A 25,346-nucleotide genomic window follows, 5' to 3' on the forward strand; every position below is an offset into this window, starting at 1 on the left:
CAAGCCTGAAAAACCGCACATGCGCAGCACTGGTAAATTCACACTTGAGCGCTCTGGCAGAATGGTAGCCAGATCTGGAAAAGGAAAGGGATGTAAACTGCTGATTTCAGTTCAATTTCTGCTGGTAGGGCAGCTTGGCCCCGGACAACAAAGCAATCTCTGTTCAGTTAGCATCATGTGGCATCATGTGGAAAGCAATTGTCCAAGTTGCATCTGAGCTTCTGAACAATAGGACCTTTGGGGCACAGCTGGGACTGAAAACATGCCTTGTAAGCTGTGTCCCAACTCTTATCATACTGGATTTCATCACTGTCAATCACAAGAAACACTGCCACTGGAAATAGCCTCAGCTCGCAAGATCAAACAGGTCAGAAGCAGACTTTTGAGTGCTGTCAGAACTGAAATCTAATCCATCCCTGAATCTGAAGTGTCAGTCTCACCCTCAAAATTCAACAGTTGGATTTCTATTTACCACATATTCGAAGGCTCGAAAGACAGTTTTTCCTCTAAGTGTTGTATTTCACATTCACTGGAAGGGGTTATTTACTTATTGTACCCCACTTGCTAGGACTTCAATGCAAAGAATGCTGAACAACGGCATCTTCTAGGACTGGCTGGTATGATTTCCTTCCACACACCAAACATCACCTATTTACAAACCAAGGACAGTTTCTTCATTCCCCTCTTCTTAGCAGAGTCCAGAACGGCCAAACTTTTCTACATGTGTTCCTGTTTGGGTTTCCTAAAACCACCACTTAAGCCTAGAGGTCTAAATGGGATAGTATGAATACTTCAATGTCAATGACAGGCCAGATTTCCTTGTTACCTCAATCCAGTCCTCAATAAGAGGAATGCACTGGCAGGACGAAGGATGGATTCTGGTGGTATGTGTTTGCATACACAGCTAAACCAGAAATGGCCCTCAGAAGAATAAATCTGTCCTACTTCTTTTATGTATCCCATGAAAGACACACATTCCTGTAATCAGTTTGACTCTTCTCCAGCAGATGTAATGGCAATAACTTTTACAGTTACATTCCTTATGATTTTGAAAGGTTTTGACCCCTCCACACTTGAGACTGGATTTATCCTGAAGAAACCCCCACAGTCTCCGCATGTAAATACCTCCAGCATCATCTTTCCTATGTGCCCAGACACGCACACAGCTAATCTAGAAGTACACCCTGCTGCCTCTGGGCTGTAACCCAGCTTTTCTCTTGCCTTGTTCCCATTTCATGCTCTGACAAGGAAGACACGCGTGAAGCTACTCTTGAAGACCCACCTATTCCATGAGAACCTAGTCCTAAAGAAGACTGTCCACTTAAAATGACTTCATCATGTCATACCTAACATGATGTCTAGTTATTTCATTTTTACTTCAGACCTTCCCTAAAACCTGATGTTATCTCCTTGTGGCTCACCTTAAAAAAATCACTTCTACATTCTTTGTTCAGTGTGGCAAGGACACGGCCTTCCTACATACTGCATACCTTGGTGAGCTGTTGTCCATTACTGTGCAATCACACTTCCAAACAGTTGATTTCAAGTAGACCTGGATGCCTGTGTGAACACTGAGTGCCTGGAAAACACGGCACTCTGACTTCTATTCATCACTCAGTCTCGTCGTTCATATCAGCCCCATATCATGACTCGATGGCAAAGATGTGCAGGTACTTCTCTGCCCAAAGAATTAAGAGTCAATATGTGCAATTCTTCTGTACTGCTTTTTGTGTGAAACATTCTTGACCTCTCAACTTTGCTGCATTGCAGACAGTCATGTACACAGTGCCAGAGAAGTGTAAAATGCCATCAGGCTCACGTCAGTGACATTTTAAGTACCTTATAACGATAAAAGAGATTATGTTAATTCCAGTGCAAAATGAGTCAGGTTCCTTATTACTTTCAGTCTCCACTGCAACAGTCTTCTTCCTGAAAGACCTATTGATCCTCTGCCTGCACTCCTTTCTTTTTCCTTCCTCTAAGAGTGGATTTTTTCTTAACTTGTAAATCCAGCTGAGCTTCCAACAGCCCCGAGGGGAAGAGAAGCATATACTGCTTTAATCTTAAAGAGCCATATCCCAGACAAATATTTACTTGCTTGCTTCCTTGCTGTGAGATAAGCTTTTCATTCTGTACACATGCACTAGTCCATGTGCTGCGATCCTTCCAGTCTTCCCCATTACACCATGACTCCCCTCTCCCTGCCTCCCTTCTCTCCACTGCACTGCACACAGGTCTCCTTCCAGCTGCATTCTCCCAACAACAGGCAGAGAGCAGTGTGTTCACTTGTTCCCAATGGCAAAGATGCTGTTAGAGAACACACCTCAGAGAAAAACTCTAATTTTGAACAGAAAATTATCCACTCTGCAGTCCTGAAATTACTCCTTAGTGCATGGTCATCAGTAGGGTTTGGTAAAGTCCACAAGCATGTACAGCCTTAAAGTTAAACTGACTTGCTGTTTCAGCAGTGGTAACATGCTCACTTCCCTATGCATAAGACTTAGAAAAAGTGCCACCGGCCTTCGAGCTAATTATACCCATTCGTATGTGCTAGGGTTCCTTGTCTCCACTGGCGTTAAATGATCCACCTGAAGTTCTGCTCCTCTGAAGGGGAGAAGAAATTTGCCAACTTTTTGAGATCTTCTCTGACTGCTAGGAAGCATCCTGGCATTTAGCTGCAAAACAAGATGCCTAGGGCCCTCCTAAAATACCTGCAGCTTATCAGCTCTAACCTAAGTATAAAGGAAGGAAGCCAGAACTTAACACCTAACAAATATTTATAACAAGAAACACATTTATGAAAACTTTTAAAAAGCTCCTGGTAACAGTGTAGTTAGTCTTCATCAGACTGAGATTTCCATCTGTCCGTATGAAAGGAGCACTAGTAAAAACACGATTCTGTATGTTACACCTGTAAAACTTTCGGTCTGTGCCTGCAGATCAAGGAACTGTATTGTACCACAGGGTTTATCCTATTCTACAACAGTGAATGGTAAAATTTCTATAGCCCTCACCGCCTCACAGTCAGGCCTGCACAGGCATAAGTCGCATTCCTATATCAGGTTACTTCTATGCAGCCCAGGCTGATGCTCAATTTAGTTGTGCACCTGCTCAATTCTCACCTGAAAACTAGTCCTTGGGATGGCACCACTTCACCTAACTGGAAGCATTTGCATTGCACTGGGTGGTGCTGGTGCAAGCCTGACAACTTCCTCAGACACTCCTATTTAATTAATCTGCCCATTCACTGCATGGAAATTAAGGCTGGTACATCCAAAGGAGCATAAGGAACTCAGGCAACCATGGAAAATCAGTGGGATTCAGACACCTCATTCCTGGATGTTCCCTGGAAACTGTACACCAAAAACTTGAATACAATCAAAGCTGGTTTCCAGAGGCACCTCCCAGGGAATTGGGGCCCCTTCTCTGCTGCACTGGGAACATGCCTCTTCAAAGAGTGATTTAAGAACTTCCCTCCCCAAGCATAAAAACCTGGGTAGTACCTGAGACTTGCTGCGCCCACCTCCAAAAGCCCACGTAAATCAAGACAGCACTTCAAAAACATTCTCAGAGAGGCCCAAATTCCTTTAGAGACACATGTAGGTTTGATTTACCCATACTGCTCACACATACGCCGTTATTAAAAAAGCAGAACATTCTTGGCTTTGTTTGCTTCTTTCCTTTCACTTATCATACACCCTCTGAGCAGACAAATGTATTGTGTACAGTGAGCTTTTGCTGACAGATAGCCAGACTGCCTGTTACTCTTCAACAGAGCATCCTACCTACGTTCAGTTTAGTCCCTAGTTTATCCTTTTCTAGGTTTTCATTTACAAACATTTGTTTTCACATAGTGAAGGAAAAAACAGCTCCTTTACCGGGTTCAGAATTGTTCAGGATTAATATCTAGTCCAAACAGAAACAGAATGAAAGGCTAGACCTTACTAAGATAGATAGATCTATCTCAAAAAAATCTATTTGTCACAAGAGCAGCACCCAAGATAAGGAGAGCTGAAAGCATGCTAGATAAAACAGTTTGGTCATTTGCACTTCAATCCTACTTTCACTTCCTGGCTCTGATGCACTACAAAGCTGCTGCATTACAGGTCACAGAAATGTGGGAGGAACGTCTGCAAAAAAACCAGCTGGTGATCCTTTTTATCGCTATTACATAAAAATATTTATTTTCCATGCTGAAGTTCAGTAACTTGAAGGTAGAGCTTAGCAAACATGGATGCAAAAGACCAACTTGGTCCTTTCTTCTTCCAAAGGAAATACATTGGAGTAACACTGAAAAAATGAAAATAAAAGAAAGAAGGGGAGAGGGGCACAGAATTAAAATACCTCTGTACTATCCCTTTCTTTTTCCTTGGTCATCCACAGGGTGTCTGCTGAGTCTTCTTCCATAGAGCTGAGACACTACCAAACTTTGTTTCTTCTTCTACCATGATTGCAATTTTTCATTTTTCACTCTCCCTGTCCTTCTTCACTCTCCTTCTTTCCCAGACATTGCTGCACAGCAGCTGTACTAAACACACACGGGTATAAAACCTCCTGCCAGGAATGTGTCAAAAGATCTCATGAGGAATTAGGCAGCCTCCATTTCTTCTCCCTCCCCAAGTTTCTGATTCAGGTAATTCAGTGGGCTGACCAGCAAGACTTTCCATGTTGCCAGAATTACTCCTACCTCATTGCAGACTTCCTGAGAGATAAAAGCATGTCCCTGCTGCTACCACTTATTTCGTGACAAAAATGTAAAAATAATCTAACCACCAATTACATCCTGTCTGCTTTTTCACGTCATTCCCATGCACACTTTTTACTAGGGATTGAAGAGTCGAAGGCGGTTATAGGGTTGAAGGGACTCCTGAAACCTATCCAGTGGAGTAGAAGGCTGCCTACCACAAAATAGTCAGATTTTGAACACTATCTCCCCAAACTCATTTCCCTAATCAGCTCCTTTTCAAAAGGAGTTCAGCATCTCTTGGGGTGAGGTTCTCTGAGCTCATTCAAACTGCATGCTCCCTGCATGGCACATAAAGCATCCAAACACATTCCCAGGCTGAAATGATCCAACTAAGGCAACTTTCCAGGTCACTGTTCTGCAATACGTAAAATCCTATCTGTCTGCCCTGTTACAAGGTTAAATTCAGTCTCAAATATTAAGCTAAATAATCACAGCAAGGCCATCTGCAGGGGAATATCACAACTATAGCGGTAGTCAGAAACACCTTTTACTACGGAATTTGCAACTACTTACTTACAGGTCCCTTCAACTGCATTAGTGAAGCATAAGGTAAAGTTCAAGGCAGTAAGAGAGTTTCTAAGGGTCACTGGTGCATGTACAGACCACCGCTGCATTACTCAGCAATCACAGTGGACAGGCAAATGGACTGTGTGCAATGGGACTTAGGCAGTCTGAGATGCAAACTGATTCTCTGTATTAGGCTGAAGAGTTTAATCTATTCCTGCTTCTACTTTTGTGACCACAGATCTAAAATCATGAGGAAAATATAAAACAGACCTGTTCTTGTCATTAAACTAACAGCAGAATTCTCATCCTTCCTAGCAAAAGCAACCCCAGGTGTCCTGTTTCCAGATAACTGAATGGCTGAACTATCTCCTCTGCTGTTACACTACAAAGTGGCCATGCGAGACAGGGAAAGAAAACACCCCATTTGCCATTGACTTTTTGCCACTAAATCAGTTTAAGCCAGCAGGGCATTTAATTTTCTCATTCAGAAATCCTCCCATGTAAGCAGGCTCTTTTCATCACAAAATACCAACGTAACATCTGGTGCTGGTCTGGATTACTTGTGGATCTGAGATTTAGGGTGAAGTGTATCTGTTGCCTATTTTCCAGAAGTATTCGGGATGCGCTTACCCACTCGGAGTTGATGGGAACTTACTCTTGGGGGGAAAAAGAAAATCCCCATCAGTTTGAAAAGAGAACAACCTTTACATCCTCAGTCAACTTCTTTTCAAGAAAATTCACAACCACACACGGTCAGATCCTCAGAACCTACTCCAGCTGCAATTTCTGTGCAAGGCACAAAACCCTGGTCACCACAGCATTTTCATTACACCCGCCGCACGTGAAGCGCACCGTGTGTTCAACCATGACGGCCTCCGTGGCGCCTGCTGTCAAGTGAAGTCCACCACACCTTCCCCTGAGCTGAACTGTGCTCTCCAGTCCGGTAGGTTTGACATCATCCAATTCTTCAGCAGTCTAGAAACCTATCTTTCTATTCAAACACAGTCATGTAACAAACTTCATGAGACTGAGAGTCATGAATATTGTTAAAAGTTAAGTGCCTCCCAGCCAGTAACGAAGGACAACTTCAAAAAGATATCGTCTATTCCAGCTTGTCCTCAATTTCCTCCCCAAAGCTGTCACACTACATTTGCTTTAAAATTTAAGAAGTCGTATGAAAAAATATTTCATGGGAAAAAGAGTGTCAGTTGTTGTGATAAACAACAGTTAAATAAAAACACATGAGCAACTGAAAAAGGGTAACCAAATAAAAGTATCAGGGAAATGCAACTCTGAAGGTGTGAACCTGCAACACTTAGTCATGAACCATATTCATAACAATTTTTAATTACGCCTTTCCGCAATTACACTTACCAAAGTAATCGGCCTTTGGACGAGCATCCATCTCCTGCTCCAGACGCTGGGTGAGTGCTTCTAATTTTAATTCAGCAGCAGACGGCCCTTGCTCTTCTGGTGGAAGGAGGGTCTGGCAGGGTAATTTTACTTTTGTCACGCCAGAGTTTTCCTGGTGTCCAGAGTCAGACTGCAGAGCACTTAGGCCCTCTCTGAAAGGTAGCTTGGGAGCATCCAAAGTCACCGGGCCACGTGAAGCTATGTTGGAGGTGCTCTGCTCAGGGTTTGCACCGCTGCTGTTGGGCCTGTGATTCTGCCCGTGGGCGACGAAGTGGCTGGCAGCGCTGGGACAAGCACTGGCTTGCTGATAGTCCACGCTCGGGGGCATGGGTGTCGGAGCCAAGCCGGGAGAGAAGGATGGAGGGCTGTCATGGTACCACCGCTGGCTGCCATCCCTGCTTTTGTCTGTGGCTGGGATATCCGCTCCGGCACTCGGACCACGCGGGTCAGAGAGGCCCGAAAACCCCGGGGCAGGTGGCGTGGATGGGGCCGAGAAGGATGACGACCGCTGCTGCGGGAGACCCGCCTGTGCTGCCTCCTCAGAGCCAGCAGAGGAGGCCGGGGGGCTCCGCACGTGTGAGAAGGAGGAGGACCGCTGCCCTGCTGGTTTGTGCTCGTGGCCCTGGCCGCTCCTCTGGCCTTCGCTCCCGTTTTCCCAGCTCCTGCGGCCACTATCCAAAGACCGGTGCTGGTGCAGCTGGGGCTCGCCATGGGCTTTCGCGGGGCTCCGAGGCAGCTGATCGCCAGGGTGGACGTTTGGCCGCCAATTCCCTGCGGTGGGTCTGGGCATGACAAACCCATCCGGATCCCCATCCCAGCCTCGGAGTGCTGTCGGGCCCCCCGGGGCAGGGCAGTCCCCGAGGGAGGCGAGTGGGAAGGGCCTGGAGGTGGCTCCATGGCACCCATGTGGCCCCGGGACGCTATCCCCGCAGCTGTACCCGGCTGGGTTTGGGGGCTGGCCAGGGAAAGCCGAGGAGTGCGGGAGGCCAGCAGGGCCAGCCGTGGTGCAGGCCAGGGGTGGCTTGGCCACACTGCCGCCCACCTGGGCCCGGCTGCCCTGTGGCCCACCCCGGGGCCCTGGCACGCTTGGCCGTGGGGCACCAAAACCAGCCCCACCATTGAGGGAGCCCGAGGCAGCCATGAGCAGCTCCTCTTGCTGCTGTTGCTGCTGCTGCTGCTGCAGGTGGATTTTGGCCATTTTAGTGGCAAAAACCCGCCTGGTCTCCTCAAACTCTGGGTTGTTGCCAGGGGCTCTGTCCACCCGAAAGAGGCCGTCTTTGGAGGCTTCGTACATGTTGAGGTCTTCAATGAACTTACTGGCCTCCAGGCCCAGGTCGTCGTATTTATCCATCGCTGCCAGTTCACACGTGCCTCCCGGCCGTGCCCAAACCCCACGGTGCCGCCGGCACGGCGCTCAGACTCGCCACGGCATCCCCGCGGACTTCTCGGCGAGGGGGCGGCGGGACAAAAAGAGGCTCCAAAGGCCAAAAAAAAAAAAAAAAAAAAAAATTAGAGGAAGAGAAATCAGCGGCTGCCGCACAGCGCCGTCGGGGCCGGCACCACGGGCGGCGGCGGCGGCGGGAAGCTCCTTCTCCCCTCGCCCGGCGGAGGAGGCTCCGCACGTGGCGCTGCAGTGGGCAGAGATGGCACCTGGCTGCCGGGCCGGGGCCGGGGCCGGGGCCGGGGCCGGGGCCGGGCTCCCCCTGCCCGCGCCGGCAGCGCCGCTGGGGCCCTGCGCGGGGCCGGGGCCGGGGCCGGGGCCGACTTACCGGGCGGTGCTCAGCGGCAGAGCGCCCCGCTCCGCTCCGTGCCGCGCCGTGCCCGACTGGGCCGTCCCGCCGCTCAGCGCCGTCCCAGTCGGCGGCGGCGGCGGCGGGGCCGGGCCGGGGGCGGTGGCGGAGGCGGAGGCGGAGGCGGAGCCCGGCGGCGGCCCCGCCGTCCTGCAACGTGGTGGCGGCGGCGGCGGCCCGGCGGGAGGCGCTGCACGGCTTGGGGCGGCCGCTGGGGCGGCCGGGCAGAGGGGCTCGGAGCGCCCTGGAGCAGCCCCCGGTGCCGAACTGGGGCAAAGCCGTGCGGAGCAGAGCTGGAAAACTCGTTTCTAGCCCCGCAGCGTGAAGGGGGGGGGGGGGGGGAACTCCACGAAAAAGAACCGTGTTTGGAGTTAATGCTCGTTTCCCGGGAGGGATGGTATGTGCTGTTTGCTTTCTGATAACAGCCTAAGACCATTATTACAGTATATTGTTTGTGGAGGCCTCAACAGAAGCAGGCCACTGCTGTGGGGGATAGACGGCAAGAGTTACGTAAAGGACAATAAACACGTAATTTTTAGAGGGGGCGGATGGGGGGTGGCAAAACAAGCACTGGAGAGAGTGGGGGAGCGGTCACCACACTTCTTACGTGATCCCATAAGCTGCACTAAGCAGGTACTCGATTAAAATGAACCACAGTTATGTGTAAAAATACTAGAAGATACCATAAAATGAACACACGTCCATGCATACGATTCAAATGCAAGCAGCGTGTTTGTGTCAGGAGCGGTGGCGTGCCTATATAATCAAATAGCACGGCTGAATTTAAGGAGAACGTAGATGATGATGTGACTGCAAAAGTCATGATTTGCTAACAAGGCAGAAACTGGCTCTTGTGACCCAAGACCGCTTGAAGGAGCATGGACGGGGTTTTCCTTCATCTCCTCTGAAGGACGCTGCCCCGCTATTGAGGCACAGGATTATTGTCACACCACATTCCCCCAGGTAATCGCCTACCTCCAGTGCCACACCAGAAATGATGAAGTGGGAGTCTCAGCTCTTAGGGAAATAGTTTATGTTCCTGGTGTGGAAGCGGTAGGAACGTGAATGCAGGCCAAGCCGCCTTGATTTCTGCACGCATGGAGGGTGCTGAAATACAGACCGATCCTGAACCTGTGAAAAACCAACCACACTCCTGTGCAAAAGCTGCCCGGGTGCCCAGTCATGCAGCGCCACAAGGAGGAAACGTCTAGGTTTCTGACAACTATTTTATGGGGTCTCTGTAGGGCTCCAGAGAGAGGCAATATCATTAGGCAGCTACAGTGCCTTTTACTAAATCAACTGATAGAGTGGATTACGCAGGCCCCAACATGTGTTCTCAGGATTTTTTTTTTGTTATTCTCCCTCAGGACTCAGGAGATACAGCCAGATGTTGAGGAATGTGCAAATGTGTTGCCTTTAATAATCATGAGTTGGGCTGTGACCAGAAAGTGTCAGAAATAAAAAATCCCCTCCCTATTTTAACAGTTCCCTTACAGAAACACTGCTTAGCAACTGAGACAGTTTGCCAGATCTAAAATAGTACAACTGTTACAGCAAGTTTCAGCCTGATGTGTTTAAAAATTGCAGCATTATAAACCCTTGCAAAAGCTGCATATCTTTTGTAAAAGAATTCATAGGCTCCAGACAAGAGTTAGATGTTATTTCTATGACAGCCAGATGCCTGAGTTTGAACTCTGATAACCTTTAGACTTGCAGAAGTTGATTCAAACGTAAAATGGTATTAGATAAGAGATTTTATTGTTTCTCAGGAAGAGTACGGTGCCAAGGCAGATTGATGGGGCTTGGCGGGCACGGCAGTCCGATTCGTGACTGAAATGCAGCGTATCCCCACTGAGCCCATGGAGCGGCTGCTTTTGGCCTGCAAAAGGGGTTGCCGCAAGCCCGTAAGCACCAGCGTGCTGTAAGTTACTCAACGTGTGAACCTTAGAGCCTGCAGAGTTTTAAAGTGATCTATAAAGCTGCTGTTTCCATGTAGGGAAAGTAATTCCATCTATCAAACCTTTTTAAAACTTGTTCTCCTTGGGGGGCGGGTGAGGGCAGATAGCATGGGGCTAATTACTGAGGCCAAGCTGAACAAGCCTCGTTTTGCTTTTGACACCATTTGCTGGGTGTCTTGAGGCTAAATCTCACTTCATGCAAGCCGCGACAGCTTGGGAGACGTTTCACTCATATCTGGACGTCCGTCCTGCAAACCAGAGAGCTCCCCGTGCCCCGCCACCTCCCGGTTGGTGGGCATGTGCGGGAGGATATCACTTCAAAGCCAAAAAGGGAGAAAAAATAGTTGTCTCTCTCCTTTTTCAGAAGAAAAGTACAGCAAGGGACAAGCAAAAGGTGCCTTCCAATGTTACGTTCCTTTCTGAGAAAGACAGCACCAAAAATGCGAGCTGATAAAATCTGTCACTAAGCGTCAAAAGAACGAGTAACTGGATCTCTTGAGAGCGGTGTTTTTCACGAGGTGCAGTTTTGTCAGATACAATAGCTGACGAGGAACAGGGGAAAACTGCCTTACCAGAAAGGCTAATGAATATGTCAGGGGAAAAAAAAAAAAGACATGAATGTGTGGCCTGGTCCAATCCTTTATTCTTACTATCTCTGCTAAAGGCCACGTTGTGCTTTGGCCACGTTCCCCGTAGCGGCTGTGTGCAACAGGGGCCTTTTTGGCCACGAGGGAGAGGGCTTGCCTTGCGTTTCCACCCTGGCTGGACAGGGTGGAAACGGTGGGTGGAAATCACACGCTCATGTTGCCTGATGGTGAATGGCTCCTCCTCCTCTCCAGGGACCAGGGTGCAGCTTGGATGCAGTTTTGCCTCTGGGTCGCGCAGAGCCGCTGTGGCAAGCAGGGGGCCTCCCGGTACCGGGGCCACTAGGACGGGGGCATTTGCTCTCCGCATGCTTGCCGGCTCGCTGGCTGGCGGGTTTCCTCCTGCGCACTTCGGACACACGAGTTAGCACCACGCAGGTACAGGATTGAGCCCACAACTACATATGAAAGTAACTCTTTTGAGGGACTTGGTCAAATCTGCTGAGCCTGAGGTTAAGCTCAACTAGGGCTGCTAAAACCTAAACTGAGTTTCAAGATCTAACCAGGTTCCTTTTAAAGGGCCAAGGCAATGCAGGTTTTGAAAATGGGGATTGCCCGGTGCAGAGAGGAGCCGCACGACTGCCCGGCGTGGGCCACTCTGCGTTTCCCACGAGCGGCAGAGGCAGCGGTTCATGCAAAGAGATTGTCAGAGCGGGCACGGGAACCTGCAACATCTCTCACCCTTCATGGTAGAGAAACCGCGAACAAAGAGCAGTCGGTTTGCTTCCCTTATTTGGCTTCAGCGAATGAAAATTTTCAAACACAACCAAGAAGATGTCTCTCAGGGCAGTGCTTGTTTCCATCAGAAGCAGGGACCTAAAAGGACTGGAAACGTGAGCCCGGAGTTGCTCAGTTTGGCACATGGCACCTCCCTCAGCCCAGGCTTTGCATGAGTCTGGATCACTTTGTGATGGTAAATTCCTCCGGTCCTCAGGACTGGGCTGGGGAAGGAAATTTAAATAATCCACCAATTGAGAGTCAGAGGGGATAATTTCACAGATTCTCAAAGCAGCTTCTCCCAAAAGAGCTTGCTGAATTTGCCTTTTCACTGTTGGGCTCAGAAAGGCAATTCCCAATTGTGCTATCTGCGGTCAGGGAACGAGGACAGACACAAGACTTGGATGAGACTGTGAAAAACATTTTATTGTGAGATCCAGGAATTTCTGAGCGCAAAGCTGCAAATTTCCAAGTCCCAGAGCTGATCAATCAAAGCAAACAGTTGAGGAGTTTGGTACTTTTTTCCTTCCTGCTCCCAGGAAGTCCCACTGGCTTCAAAGTGTTTTTAGAAATCAAGTTAGGGGTAATCTTAAAGGTCACTGCTAAAAACAAGCACCAGCAGTAATGTGGGTATTACATGGAGTGGGAGTATGTGAAAGTTGTACTGCTTTCATTCAAAATAGGAAGAGACAAATGTTAAAATGAAGCCTCACAAAGGTGGTACCAAACAACAGATTAATTGAATCCATATATGTATGTACTGAGAGAATTGCACAAAGGGACTAGAACAGGTAAATAAGGGTAGAAGCATAAATCCCACTGCTTCGCCCATGGGAGGAATCTGTGATATAAGCAGGACAAAGAGCCATCAAAAAGGAAGTTACTCTCGTGCCTTCTTCCCTTCTCCTCACCAAAGGATGTGAAGTTAATCAAGGCAAGCTCCTGTCCAGCGTACCAGAGACTCCGCTAATGTCTATTGTGTTTTTTTTTCTGCAAACATACCAGGATGAAGTTCTTCAGATCTCTAGGAAACAAACGCTTTGGTGGAACAGAAATATTTTGGAATAGAAGTATCTATTTTCAGCTTTCAAAAACAAAACAAGGAAGAATCTGTAACTTCACTCAGATCATTGCCTTTTCAGACTTTCTTTTTTAAGGGTCATACATACATTTTCTGCCGTTACTTTTTATCTGTAATCTAACATCTGTAAGTTGATTTACAATTGGACCTGCAGGAGCTCTCCACCTCTGGGGGAAGCAGCCTTCTTGCTGAATTTATGCTCTGACACTGCTGACCTTCACCAACTATGTAAAGTACATTTCCTTCCCATGCCAAAGGATAAAATCAGCTGTGTGAAGAACAATACATGCACAGACAACATGGAAAATACTGCCGAAGACCTTCAGATACTTAACTGTAAAGCTACATTTGGCCTCGTTCCCGGCTCCATGCGCATGAGCACACACTGTGATTGCAAGTGCCTTCCAACAGGAATCGTAGCCAAGCAATTCAAAGGCACTTTGGTGTCTAGTTCACAGTGGTTTTAATGAATATTAGGCAACAAAATACCTTTGAAGTTTTGTGCATGCATTTATTCTTTCTGCGAGGTTTGGGCCAGGGATATTCCCAAGCAAACAGATGATTAACCTGAACTTTCTACTGGAATGGAGATGTTGTACCATAGTGATTTGTACAGTATTATGCTGCAATTAGATGTGGTCCCAAATTTTTATAGTTCTTGCGAGTTTTACAGCCCATGCCTATAGAGGAAGATTTTGGGAGTTAGGTATCTAAATGCACTTTCACACTTTGGGACCTCAGTCCCTTTGCAAATGAGCCACATTGTGCTGTTCTCCTTCAGGGCTGCTTTCAGTGCCAGGCAGGGTGAGGAGGAGGAGAGCAGAGCCCATCCTCCAAGTCAGTGCCGGCTCGTGGCCCTGCTCGCTGCCAGCACATCCCGGGCACCCCGCGCCTCCCCGAAAACCCTGCTACCATGTGGGAGTGCGGCCTACAGTGACGTGTCCAGAAACGCTGTAAATAAAAAACCCCGTCTCTTCCTTTCCCTTTCATCACATCAAAAGAGCCAGAAAATGTTTTCCCCTCACTGCCATGGCAACCGCCCGCCACTTGAAATCTCTCCCTCCTCACAAAGCAGCGAAACACACGCATAAAGTGCCCTGGAAACCTATACAGGCATCAGTGGGGGGGGGGGGGGGGGGGAAGAGAGCGCTGCAAAACAGAGAAGGCCTTAGAGACTGTAGGAGAAATGTTGCGTTTCAGCCATGAATGGACAAACGCGACCCTTTCCTTGCCAGGAATCCCAGGAATTTCCCGGGTATCCCAGAGGACATCCAAGTGCCCTTGCAGGGCCCCAGCCGCCCCAAGGCCCAACTGAGGGGCGCCTGCAGCTCTGTGGGGCTAGCAAGGTGCAGCTGCGGCGAAGCGACCTGCCCCATGAGCCGGGGACACTGGCAGGAGGGGACTTGTCTGGCTTTCCACCACACTCGGCTCTGGGCTCGAGTTGCACAGATTTGGAGAAAATGCAGAGAAAGGCCCCCTGCAGTGAATCTTCTCCCTGGGAGAAAATACCCCGAGATTTTGAGAAACTACAACAGCACAGTCTGCACTATTCATGGAGAAAGCAGATTGTGGGGCATCTGGATGAGAACGTATGGACTGATATCCTGCAGCAGCTGGCGGCTACTTGCGCTACCCATTTGCGGCCAGTGCCGCGGGGAGGCCAAGTGGCTGGCGGCGCCCAGCCCACGTGGCGGTTTTCCCTGCTGCGGAGGATTTGCCGCTGAAGCGAGCCATCCCGAGAGGTGCTGGAGCTGCCATCCTTGACTTCCTCCGCTCGATTCTGAAAAGGGGACTTTAGTCAAACAAAAGTCGCTGAGGAAAGATGCGGGGAAATAGGAGGGGATCGCAGTGCGCGGGCAGCCTGGGTAGCTTAAGCAGTTGTCCTTGCAGGCCCCAAGTACCAAAAATGAGAGTTTACAGACAGGGTGCCCCATGCGTGGCTCTGATCTCAGCTCCCCCTTTGCTGGTGCTGGCTCAGCTCTGCACTGCCAGCCATGGTCGTGGCGCTGCGGTGCAATGCGGTCGGGGGCAGCTGCAGCGACAAGGGCCTGAGACACAGCATGAGTTTGAAGGCAAAACTTGCTTTGGCCTTAGGCCCCTTTGAAAAGTCTCCAATTATTTTTTTCATGGACATTTGCAGGTCTGATGCCTTGTATCTCTTCTACCTGGGGCTATAAATACCTTAGGCAGCTCATTTCCTGTGGGAATCTGGACCACGCACGTCACTTGGAAATACCTGAGGCATGTGCTGTGTTTTAGTGGGAAAGCAATAAAAGCCTCAGGGCAAAAATATAAACAAAGTTGACAGTTTATAACAGAACAGTATTTGCAGGGTGGAGCCTGGCTGTTTGTTGCTGCGGGAGCAAGCGTGCCTCTCTGATCTAGCAAGGTAGCGCCACAACATCTGCTAAGCCTCCCCATCAGCCCGATGTGCAGGCTGTAAATCACACAGGGAAACTACAAGTGCTCCCTCTGGCTTTGCAAAGGGGCTTAAATAAATGTATAATTTATCTACACCAGTCAAGGGTTTTCCACTGGGAGGATAATACAAAGGGCTTAAGGGTAATTAAGAAAGAGGCCTCAGTAGTATCAAAGCAAGCACTGCACGTCCCTGACGTAGATGCGGGCCCATTTCTGCAGAGAGAGATGATGATTTTTTCCTTTTTTTTTCCTTCTTCCCTGTGGGACGTTCCAGGCCCTCCGGAGGACAGCGCAGCCGGCACAGCGCAACTGGAAGGGACATTGCCAAGGTGGGGAGGCCGCCCGCCGGCCTCCACCTTTAAGAGGCTCTGCAGGAACATAACATAATGCAGCGTTTGGAGATGTTGTTCCTCCCCCCAGCTGCCGCCCGCCCGGGGCCTCTGCATTCCTCCGGAGGCCTGGCCCAGCCGCCTCCTCCCTCCTTCCCTCCAAACTTAACCCCCTGAGCAGCACAGGCTACCGAGGGCTATGCTGTATGCGAGGCCCCAGGGAGGTGCTGTGACCCCCTGGCCAGTGCAAATCCTGCGGCGCCAAGCTGGTGCTCCGACACGCGCGCATGCGGCAGCACAAGGCAGGGCACCCATCACAGGGTCCCCCCGGCACGGCCGGCTACGCTGGGAAGCCACAGCACTCCGCCATGATGGTGTGAGGCAGCCACCTGCTTGGGGGCAGGTACAGGGTAGCAAATCTCTCCCAGGGACACGGGGCTAAACCCCGGGACAGGTGAAACCTTGGGCTTTTTAGGAGCTGATAAGCCAGGCACCTCCAGGAGGAAGGTGCTGCCACACTCTCCGCTCATGGCCCAGAGGATGAAGGCAGAGCAGCAGCAGCTCCTCTTGGCATGCCAGGGTGTGGCGGACAGATGAATGAATTTTTTTCCTTAAACATTCCTTGGTGCATGGGGTGCAGGCAGGCCATAACCCCGAACAAGCCATCTGTCCCTGGCGGAAACAGGACTGGGCTGCTGTGACCCCCTGGGACACACCGAGCCTGCACTGAACGAGACCACAATCGGGCAGAGACTTTGGGATCTGGACTGTAAATTATTGTCTGTTTTTAGCACAACTTCTATAAAACTTGCTTGGCATGAGTGGCTAAATTTGCTGAAGCCTTAGGCCGCACTCCCTAGTTCGGTGGGAAAGGGCCCCAGAGCTGGTGCAGAAGGGAACGATATGGGAGTTACCAGCAATTTGCATCTGAAACAGTGCTAATTGCTGGAGTTACCACCTCTTTGTCAGGACCTTGAGAGATGACGGTGGGACCCGTGGAATGGAGACGCACCTGTCGGCAGAAACTGCAACAGAAAAGGTAAGGGAGAAAAGCAGCCTGCCTAGGAACAACGATGAGATCCAATCAGGAGCAGGAGACCCCAGATCCCAAAATTACTATTGGTCTGAACTACCGCGTGTGTGTGGGGGGGAACTTAATTTGAAAAAGCTATAATTGCCCAGGGATCTCTTTGTTCGGGGTCCCTCTTCAGAGGCACCCAACTCGAGCTGTAACCACTGCACGCGTGTCATTACAATTTATTTATTTAATTTGCCTTGATTTCGCTCCGAGCTTTTCAGCGGGAACCTAGGGTCGGACCCTGCTCGAGTTGTAATTACTGCACGCGCATCGCCAAAACTTACACCCACGGTGAAGAGGACCCACCTACCACCAGACGGGAGCCCCCCCCCGCCACCGCCGAGACTCCACGGGACACCGCTGGATCCACAGGTGGTGATATCTTCCTCTCTCTCCCCCCCTCCCCCCCTTTTCCTCTCTTTTTCCCTCTCTTGTTGAATGTTGGTAAGATCTGTTTGAAACGTGTGGCATGGGACTTGTCTAGCTAGTTGCAGTATTCGCCATTGAATTATCCTATTTGACCACATGCCTTATCTTTGTGTTAATAAATCTTAAAACTGGTTGGCTGGTGTCGTTTCACCTTAATTCAGCCCAAGGGCATCACGAACTTGGTCGTTTGGCCCCAAGAGGGAGGTCGTCCTGAACGACTCCTTTGGGCCACGACACAGGGAAAATGCAAACAGCCAGGACCACTGCAAGCATGGAAACCCATGAGACGAGCAGGAGTCCCTGCCTCCCTGCAGAGGGAGGGGGCACACCCTGGTGCCTCCCCTTGCCCCGCACTCAGGGCAGAAATGGACCCACCCCCTTTGAGTTTTTGCTTCTATTGCAGCATGACTGCCTCGGATGAGCATGATTCTACAGCAAATTACACTGAGAGACATTTATTTAACACTAACAGCATCAGAAGGGCCAGGGGCTGAACTGGGACAACTTTTTGACTTCCCTTTTTGGGCTGGTGTCAACACTTTACAAAATGGCTTTCAGGGTCACATTCCTTAAATAGCTACACCTTGCAGCATCAGTTTGGTGGGGATGCCATACGCCCTGTGCACAGGGGGGAAAGCTGAGGCACAGAAGAGTTGACCAGCACGGCACATCGCAGGGAGATGAGACAAGCCGAGAGGGAGTCACCGAGATCCCAACCAGGAGGCCATGCAGGTGCAGATACAGAAAACGCTGCAAATCCCAGGGTAGGGCCAGAGTCGCAGGCTGCAGCGGTCCCATGTCCCAGAGGAGGGCCAAAGCAGGGCACCAGGTGATCAGCTGCTTTGGCCCTCGTGTTGCTCTAGGGCAGAGAATGCCGTTTGCGTTTCTCTCTTGAATTTCCTTGTGTGCCAACAGCAGTGGTGGGCATGATTCTGGTCTCCCTTCGCTGTCCATCCACCAGGACAAACTCTTGTATGTGGTGGCTTCAGTTACACTAAAATAATGCAGGTGGTTCTGGTGGTTTTCCTCTTCCCTATCCCTCCTCAAAAGAACGGGGAATAGCTTGTTTTCTCTGCGTTCTACTAAAAAGATGCTTTCATCAGGACAATAACTTCCCTGGAGAAATTGCCAATTCCCTTTTCCCTGCTTCTTTTTCAGTGCATTAACACAAACAACATCATGATCTGTTTAATCAACATACGTGGCCTCTGGTAATCCTACGCAGAAAGAACACTGCAAATCAGATGATATTCTGCCATTAATCATCGACCTAGTATGACTTGGTGGACTTCGCGAGGACCTACCAGATGCAGTGAACGCACCCATCTATTCTTCCGTGCATGGCCTAGAAGGATCTCTCTGGTCAACAGATGTTTTTAAATGCTCTTTCACATGGGAAAATTGTGAAGTACATATTTTTATTGCACCCTTGCTATTTTATTCAGCCATGTGGATCTCCAGGGATGGAGACGTACTTAAGAAAAGTATTTGCTTCTAAAAGCTTCTACAGTTTTTTGCAATACCTTCTTGGCTTAGCCAGTCCAGCAACATACACATGTATTTCTATTTTGCAGCAATTAGTAAGATATACTAATTATACTGCTGTATATTTAAAGGCAATTCATTTTGTAGAAAAAAAATTCTGGTTATACCAATTCTCTTAACCATCATCAGAAAGAAACCCTGACTACCCATCATATTGCTTTATTAAATTACTGTCTTTTCTGTCCCAGTTATTTGTCCTGTGTGTATTATTCCTGATCACTGCACTGGATCTTGTACAGCTGTTATGACTGTATGCGTTTAGCTTCACATATTGTTGGCACCAAGTGCAATTACTGGAGAGCAACTCCCCATTACTCAGCAGCTTGTGCATTTCTTCTGTCAGTAGAAGGTGGGTGTGCTAGGAGAACCTTGGACCTTTTACACTGAGTTTTGGCACGTGTAAACAACTACACATAGAAAAAGGAAGTTCACAGCCTGACTATTGGCCTTTCCCTTGCAACCAGCCCAGAAAGCGCAGTTACAGGGCTTCTGCCAGGCTTGAGCATTGTGTAGGACACAATGGTCTGACCATCAGTGGGTGACAGGAACGTGGGCTCCAAGATGCTGCACACACGAGCTTGCATCTCATTAACTCCAGGTATGTACAAAATTAAGACTTGTGCACTCATATCCAACAGTGCAAGCACAAGGACACACATTTCTATTCATGTGAACGTATAAATTTCTACCTAGAATTACACTGAAGAAGATCCGGCCCTTAGAGTAAAAAACCTTTAGTGACTTCTTGTACCTCAAATGTCTCGGGCTGAACTTCACAACTGCAAGCAGAAAGAATGTGGATATTCAACAGATAATATTTAAACTTTTTCTGTTTGCATACTCCTCTGCTGAGTGAGCAATTAGGCAGCCTAAAACAGACTGCAGATCAACATGGTGCAGGCAGATGAGCATACAAGGAAACGTCCTGGATATTCATAAAATTTCATAAATTTCCTGTCTCTCATTGCCAACATAATGGCTTGCAGAAAGAACAAAAGCCATCAAGATTTCTATCTGCAACTTTGGTACACACTTCTTGCAAGCTATTTAAGCTCAAATTACTGAAAGCATTCACTGGGGTGAAGACCTTCTCTTTGAAAGCCCTGTTTAATTAAGGTCCAGTTTTCAGAGCATCTGGAATTCCACTACTCCAAGAAAGTGCAAGCACTTCAGGTCCTCAACATTGGCTGCAGCTCAGCTATCCATTTAGATATCTAATTGAAAGGCAAAAGTGCTCCAACTCAGAGGCACTGACGACTTATAAACCCAGGAAAGTGTTAGCTTTCAGCTGTTCAAACTCTCTGACTACACATAAAGGCAGGACCAATTTTATACAGATGATGCTGGCTTACAACTCTCCAGGGTTAAAAACAGACCTGGACTTTTCCAGAATAAAATTTGCCCTGCCTGATACTGACTTGACTGAGAAAAGTGCCGCAAGACAAAGGTTGTGTGTGACTTTGGGCCTCCTGAGACAGATGGGGTTAGTGGATTGTGGAATGTTATGCGGTACCGGAAAGACAGTTCATTCAGGAAGGGAAAAAAAACATCCCACCTTTCCTCCTCATGTCGGGCAAGTTCTCTTTTATCATCTGCATTGCAGACGACAGCTCTGATCCTGTTCTCTCCTACATACAGATAACATTCCAGTTCAGTTCTTATTCTGCTGTGACCGGGACGCATATTGATTGGCTTTCACACTTCTTCTTCAGGACATAAGCCCAGTTTCCATAAAAACAAACGTGGCTGTAGTTCCAGCAACACTGCTTTAAGTCAAACCCTGATGATCAGAACCCAGGCTGATACAAACCACCGGGCTAATAAGTATATGCCCCATTTGGGTTCTGGTGAGGTACCTGGTTTCCCTTTCAACATTCCTCTTACAGGACAGTCTTGTGATATAAAATTAGCTCAGATGGCAATAGGAGGGGACTGAAGAAATAAAGAAGCAGAAAACGCATCCAGCAAAAACGGTGTATGCAATATTCCAAATAGCTAAATATACATAAATAAAGCCAAGATACTGATCCCCTTTCTGCAGTCTGTAATAAGTATTACAAAATTAGAAAATGAACTGTAATTTCCCCTTCTCATCTATAGCAAAGCTTTTAGAAGAACACTGTGTATGGCAAATTTCCCTAGGAATGAATAACCAGCAAAGTGCTAATTAACACTCTTTCTAGTTTATGTTAATTGTAAAAAGTTTAAAGAGGAACGGTTTTCTGGAGGCTTTACACTAGAAGACAATAGATAAATACATGCACTGTATGACCTGCATTATCCATGGAATTTCTCCTTTCAGGAGAAACAAACAGGCTTCTACAAAGGCATATTAAAAATGCCATCATTAAGCAGATGCTAGTTCTGAGGCTTACCTTTAAACTGGTAACTACAAGAGAGATCACTGACTTAATTTTTCACCAAATATTCATTTTTGGATTCAGCTGAAGAACATGGAAAAACAAATGCTTGTTCAGCAATGCCCATGTATACCTTTTTTTTTGAAGCCTAAGTGGGACAGCCTGGCTAGAGAATTGCCTCAGCTCGTAACCTAAGCTGTAATACTGTTCCTTAGTGCGATTTAAAAAGCCTTACTGCTTCACTGCAAAACAGCATTGGCACGTCATGTCGGTCACTGGGTCACTGGGTCACTGAGATCTGAGATCCTCCTCATGAAATCAACAGCGTTAGAGAAGTACTTAGTGGCCTTCCTGGACTTTGATAATTTCCCTTTTTCCAGGATCAATGTTTGAAGGCCGGATTTTTTGGAAATGCAGTTACGTGAATGATTTAGGGGGCAGAAAGTGTGCCTATGATTCTTTTTTATGTTACTTCAAATGGAGACATGATACAGACTGGCTCAGTGCAGTGATCGTTCCAGGGATCTGGAACGTCTCTTGTCCCAGGGAGTGACAGGATGCAGAAAATGTCCTTTCCGTGTCATGGATTTGTTTCCTTGTGGTAGTCTGCCCTGGGTCTGTCCCACTAGGTTTCTAGCAAGTCTCCCACATTTTCTGTGGCTCATAACTTCATGGAATAAGGACAGGCTCACCATATCTATTTCAGTGTGTATGACTAACATGGTGCAATCTGATCGACCAACCATCAGCGCTTTGCCTTGCCACTTCTCAAATGCCCCCTCTCACATTTAAAACCTCCCAAGCTCTCCAAGGACACACCATCCGTGACAATGTTTTAAACCAACTTCAGAACAAAGATGTAGCTATACTCTAACACAAAAAACAATTGTTAAATAAGTGCAAGACATCTGCAATAAAAAGTTCTTTTAAATCTTCTTGTGCAGCAGTCTACAGCCTGTCCTGTCGATATCAGTCCAACCTAGGCACACAGCAAACTTGTAAGTCACAATTATCATAAAACACATAGTAGTCATGCTTCAGATCAGGTCAACATTATGAAAAATTTCAACAGGTGTCAAGACAACTGCAAAACCCCACAGCTGGCAGCTCTGCCATCTTTCAAACAAACTTACTTAGGGGATTAGGCTCTGTCAGACTTTCCACATGTTCACATCTCTCACTCACTTTTTCACAACTTTTTTTGTATCCTCTAGACTGCACCGAATTTCGACTTACTGTAAACATGCGGGTGTGACTTTGGACTATATACTTTTTGTACAATTGCTAATCATTACTTTTCCTTTTTTAGTGTGCAGAAGTCGACTCTTTTATTTTTGCCTGAATCAAAGCGACATCTGTAATTCACTGCTTCATCTTGCAAGAGCAAATATACTCCAGTGCTAATAGCAATAAACACTGTCGTCTGCTGCTCGGGCCTGTAGTGACTGCAGCTTTTGTTAAAAGGCACCATAGGGCGAGTGGGCTTACAACATCCTTCTTCATTCTTGTAAACTGTAAGAGTTTTTATTTACACCAAACATGTCACCCTTCCCCCCAAAGAAAAACTCTGCTAAAATGGTTCCATGGTGTGTGTTAAACTTTTATATGGAAAAAAGCAGGGCTGTGCTGTGCTACAGCTTTTAAAGGATCTCTTTCACAGCCCTTTTAGGAGCTTCTGAACAGTTTTACGAATTCGTAACAACATATATGTCAGGCAGACACTGGAATTCAGATTATTTTAACTTCAACTAAAGGCCTATGTTTAAATGCCTGAATGCATTCCTTTGTGGCTAGGATGTGTGGAGTATTAAAACTGCAAAGACCGTTTCTTCATTATAAATATTCCATTCCTTAGTCATTCTCGTGTCAAAGGACTGCTAGAGAGAAAATCTGCACTCGTGTGGTCCAGAAGGAAGTGGAAACCAGACAGTTTTGCTGCAGAATTAGGAAAGCATAGAACCAGTCCTGCCCACTGAGTCTTGTATCTCTGTTCTGTAACTAGATCTTTGACACCAAAAATACATAAAAGCCAAAAAATGAGTTTTTGTATTGGTTAACAGTAAGTGAGCCTTAAGAGATCCTTAAGTGGGAGATTTTTGTTGGTTTCTTTTCAATTTAATACACAAGCTGGATGACTGCTGCATTCAAAGTATTTCAGACCTCTGTATTTGCCTAGCTGCTTGTTTTGGTTGACACCTTAACTGTCATTATGGCCCCGTAAGTGCCTGGCTTACTGGACTACTTAGTTTAATGGTTGTTAAGGAAAAGACATTCTCATACAATGAACTCTGTAATTGTCTCTTTGGAAAAGCTTTTTCAAGCACTTGCTAAATACACTAAACATTTCCATGCAGCTATAACAGCAACGCATTGTATCGACAAAAAGGTTGCAGTGAGGCATGAGAATGACTATGTGTTTTACTGAAAGTCTGGATGCTTTTTAGAAACACAACTGTTATTTCTACTTGATGAGCCCTTCAGAAAAACAAGAACTATTATTCAAGTTTTATGATCTAGGCACAGTAAGAACTAGAAGTAGAAGCAAAAAATATGCTGTCTGCCTTCACCACTGCTGCATACTAGTAGTCAACTCACCTCTTTCTTGAATCCCCCTGAAATTCTCTGAGACAGCTTATGAATAGAAAGCAACTTCCATTCCGTTCTGTACATAAATAACTGCCAGCACTTTGTGGAATTTGAATCTCTCATGTATAAACCGATAGAAATATGACACCAAGTAAGAAGGACCCTGGCTGAGGCAGGGCTCAGCTAAATCATTTGACTGTTTCCTCAGTTTGCCTCCAAAATGTATATGAAATATGTCAACCAGAATGGGGTTGTTTATCTGCTATGCCTGAGGCCATTGGCCAGTATTAAACAAAATCTTTTAATTAACACTAAATTGTAAGAAAATGTTACTACAGAAAATGTTAGTTAATACTATGGTACCCAAATATGAACTATAGGGAACAAAGATTATGACTGATTATAGCTCACCTAACATTTGGTGTAGCAAGTACTCGTGACACTTGTTTAGCCCTGGAAGCATAGTTACGTCTCTGCATCTCTCCAAGCCAACTTTCCAATAGGATATATTTCTGAGGTTAACCTAAAACCCATGTCTAAAATTTACATTTAGTTACAGTCATCCAGTTCTTCTGTCCTTCCTTCTCATTCTCCCAGAGAATACGGACAAATAACATCTTACCTTCAAGAAGCTTTAATTCTGTGCCTTTCTCCATGTTCAAATGAAGATTTAGCAGCAACCCAATTCATTAATAACATATCCTCTCTGCCCACATTATATGAGATTTAAATAACCATAATTGGTATTTTTGAATTGGTTTCATCTTGAAGAATTCCAGTCCCCTTAAGGCCCAGCAGTGCCTTAATTATTCTTGCACTAGGAAGTTGATAAGGGCTGTTCTTGGAGACAGAAAAGCCTTTTTAATGGTTCGTCCCTGGAGATGCCTGATTCCAAGTTCACTTTGAAGAACGAGTTCATGGACTTCTTCAAAATTGCGGGCTGCTTGCTGAGGCACACTAACTTTGCCACAAGCTTTGTTATTGATCTGAAAAACAGAGACATGAAAACAAGAAAAGACAGAAGTTACTATGCTGATTTATACGATTTCATTTCCTGAATCTAATCAATCTTGTTACATGTGGGGAAAAAGTGAATCAAACTTTCTTTCCCCTAACATCAGTTTCTAAGTAGAGGATAAAAACCTCCATGCCTCCTGTCCTCCTCCCATACAGCGAGAGAATAAAAATCTGATTCATGATACTCAAGGCAACTTTAACAAGTGGCAAAAGGAAGTTTTATTTCTGAACACAGCAAGCATCATGGGACTATGCAATGCTATGATCTTCTGAGTTTGAAAAAAAGATGGTTGTACAAGCTGAATAAAGAGACAGCGAACATAATGTTTGTCAGGTGGATATTTTGATTTGCACACACTTCTAGATTGCATTTTAGATTCTTTACAGCTAAGTCATTTACTGTAGAGATTAAAATGCAATATCTTTTAAAATAAAAAACATTTGTGGTTGAAAAGATACATCTGAAGGAGACTCATCAGAACTCATTTTTATAAAAATAGGCATTAACTTATTATATTTTGCATTCTTAGTAAAAGCATGATTCATAAAGCTAACACCAACCACAAAGAATACAGCCCCTCATAAGGTAATGCTTTCCTCTGCTTGCCTGTTTTTCAGAGCACCTTCCATACTGATTTTTAATAATCAGGGCAGAATCATGTAAGTAAAACAGAGCAAGGCTGCCACTGGGAATGATCTTAATTTATAAAATAGCCTTATGAGT

The 25,346-nt window shown here is 46.8% G+C and overlaps 2 protein-coding genes and 1 long non-coding RNA gene across 3 annotated transcripts in view; 1 reads left to right on the forward strand and 2 right to left on the reverse strand.

Annotated features, from left to right (window-relative positions):
- Positions 1-8,552, reverse strand: part of LIMD1 (LIM domain containing 1) — a 41,537-nt gene extending 32,985 nt beyond the window's left edge. Inside the window, exon 1 of the mRNA XM_026094058.2 lies at positions 6,629-8,552. Within this exon, the coding sequence (XP_025949843.2) occupies positions 6,629-8,018 (1,390 nt within the window). The 5' untranslated portion in view covers positions 8,019-8,552. The remainder of the gene's footprint in view (positions 1-6,628) is intronic.
- Positions 8,553-15,726: 7,174 nt separating this feature from the next.
- On the forward strand, positions 15,727-18,846 carry LOC135327490 (uncharacterized). The gene is made up of 2 exons (XR_010387679.1): positions 15,727-17,057; positions 18,273-18,846. It is a non-coding gene; the product is annotated as an uncharacterized LOC135327490 (long non-coding RNA).
- Positions 18,847-20,619: 1,773 nt separating this feature from the next.
- LARS2 (leucyl-tRNA synthetase 2, mitochondrial) overlaps positions 20,620-25,346 on the reverse strand; it is a 93,792-nt gene continuing 89,065 nt past the window's right edge. The window contains exon 21 of the mRNA XM_026094032.2: positions 20,620-24,591. Within this exon, the coding sequence (XP_025949817.1) occupies positions 24,412-24,591 (180 nt within the window). The 3' untranslated portion in view covers positions 20,620-24,411. The remainder of the gene's footprint in view (positions 24,592-25,346) is intronic.

This window comes from Dromaius novaehollandiae, chromosome 2 (genome assembly GCF_036370855.1).
Source record: "Dromaius novaehollandiae isolate bDroNov1 chromosome 2, bDroNov1.hap1, whole genome shotgun sequence".
Lineage (NCBI taxonomy): Eukaryota > Metazoa > Chordata > Aves > Casuariiformes > Dromaiidae > Dromaius > Dromaius novaehollandiae.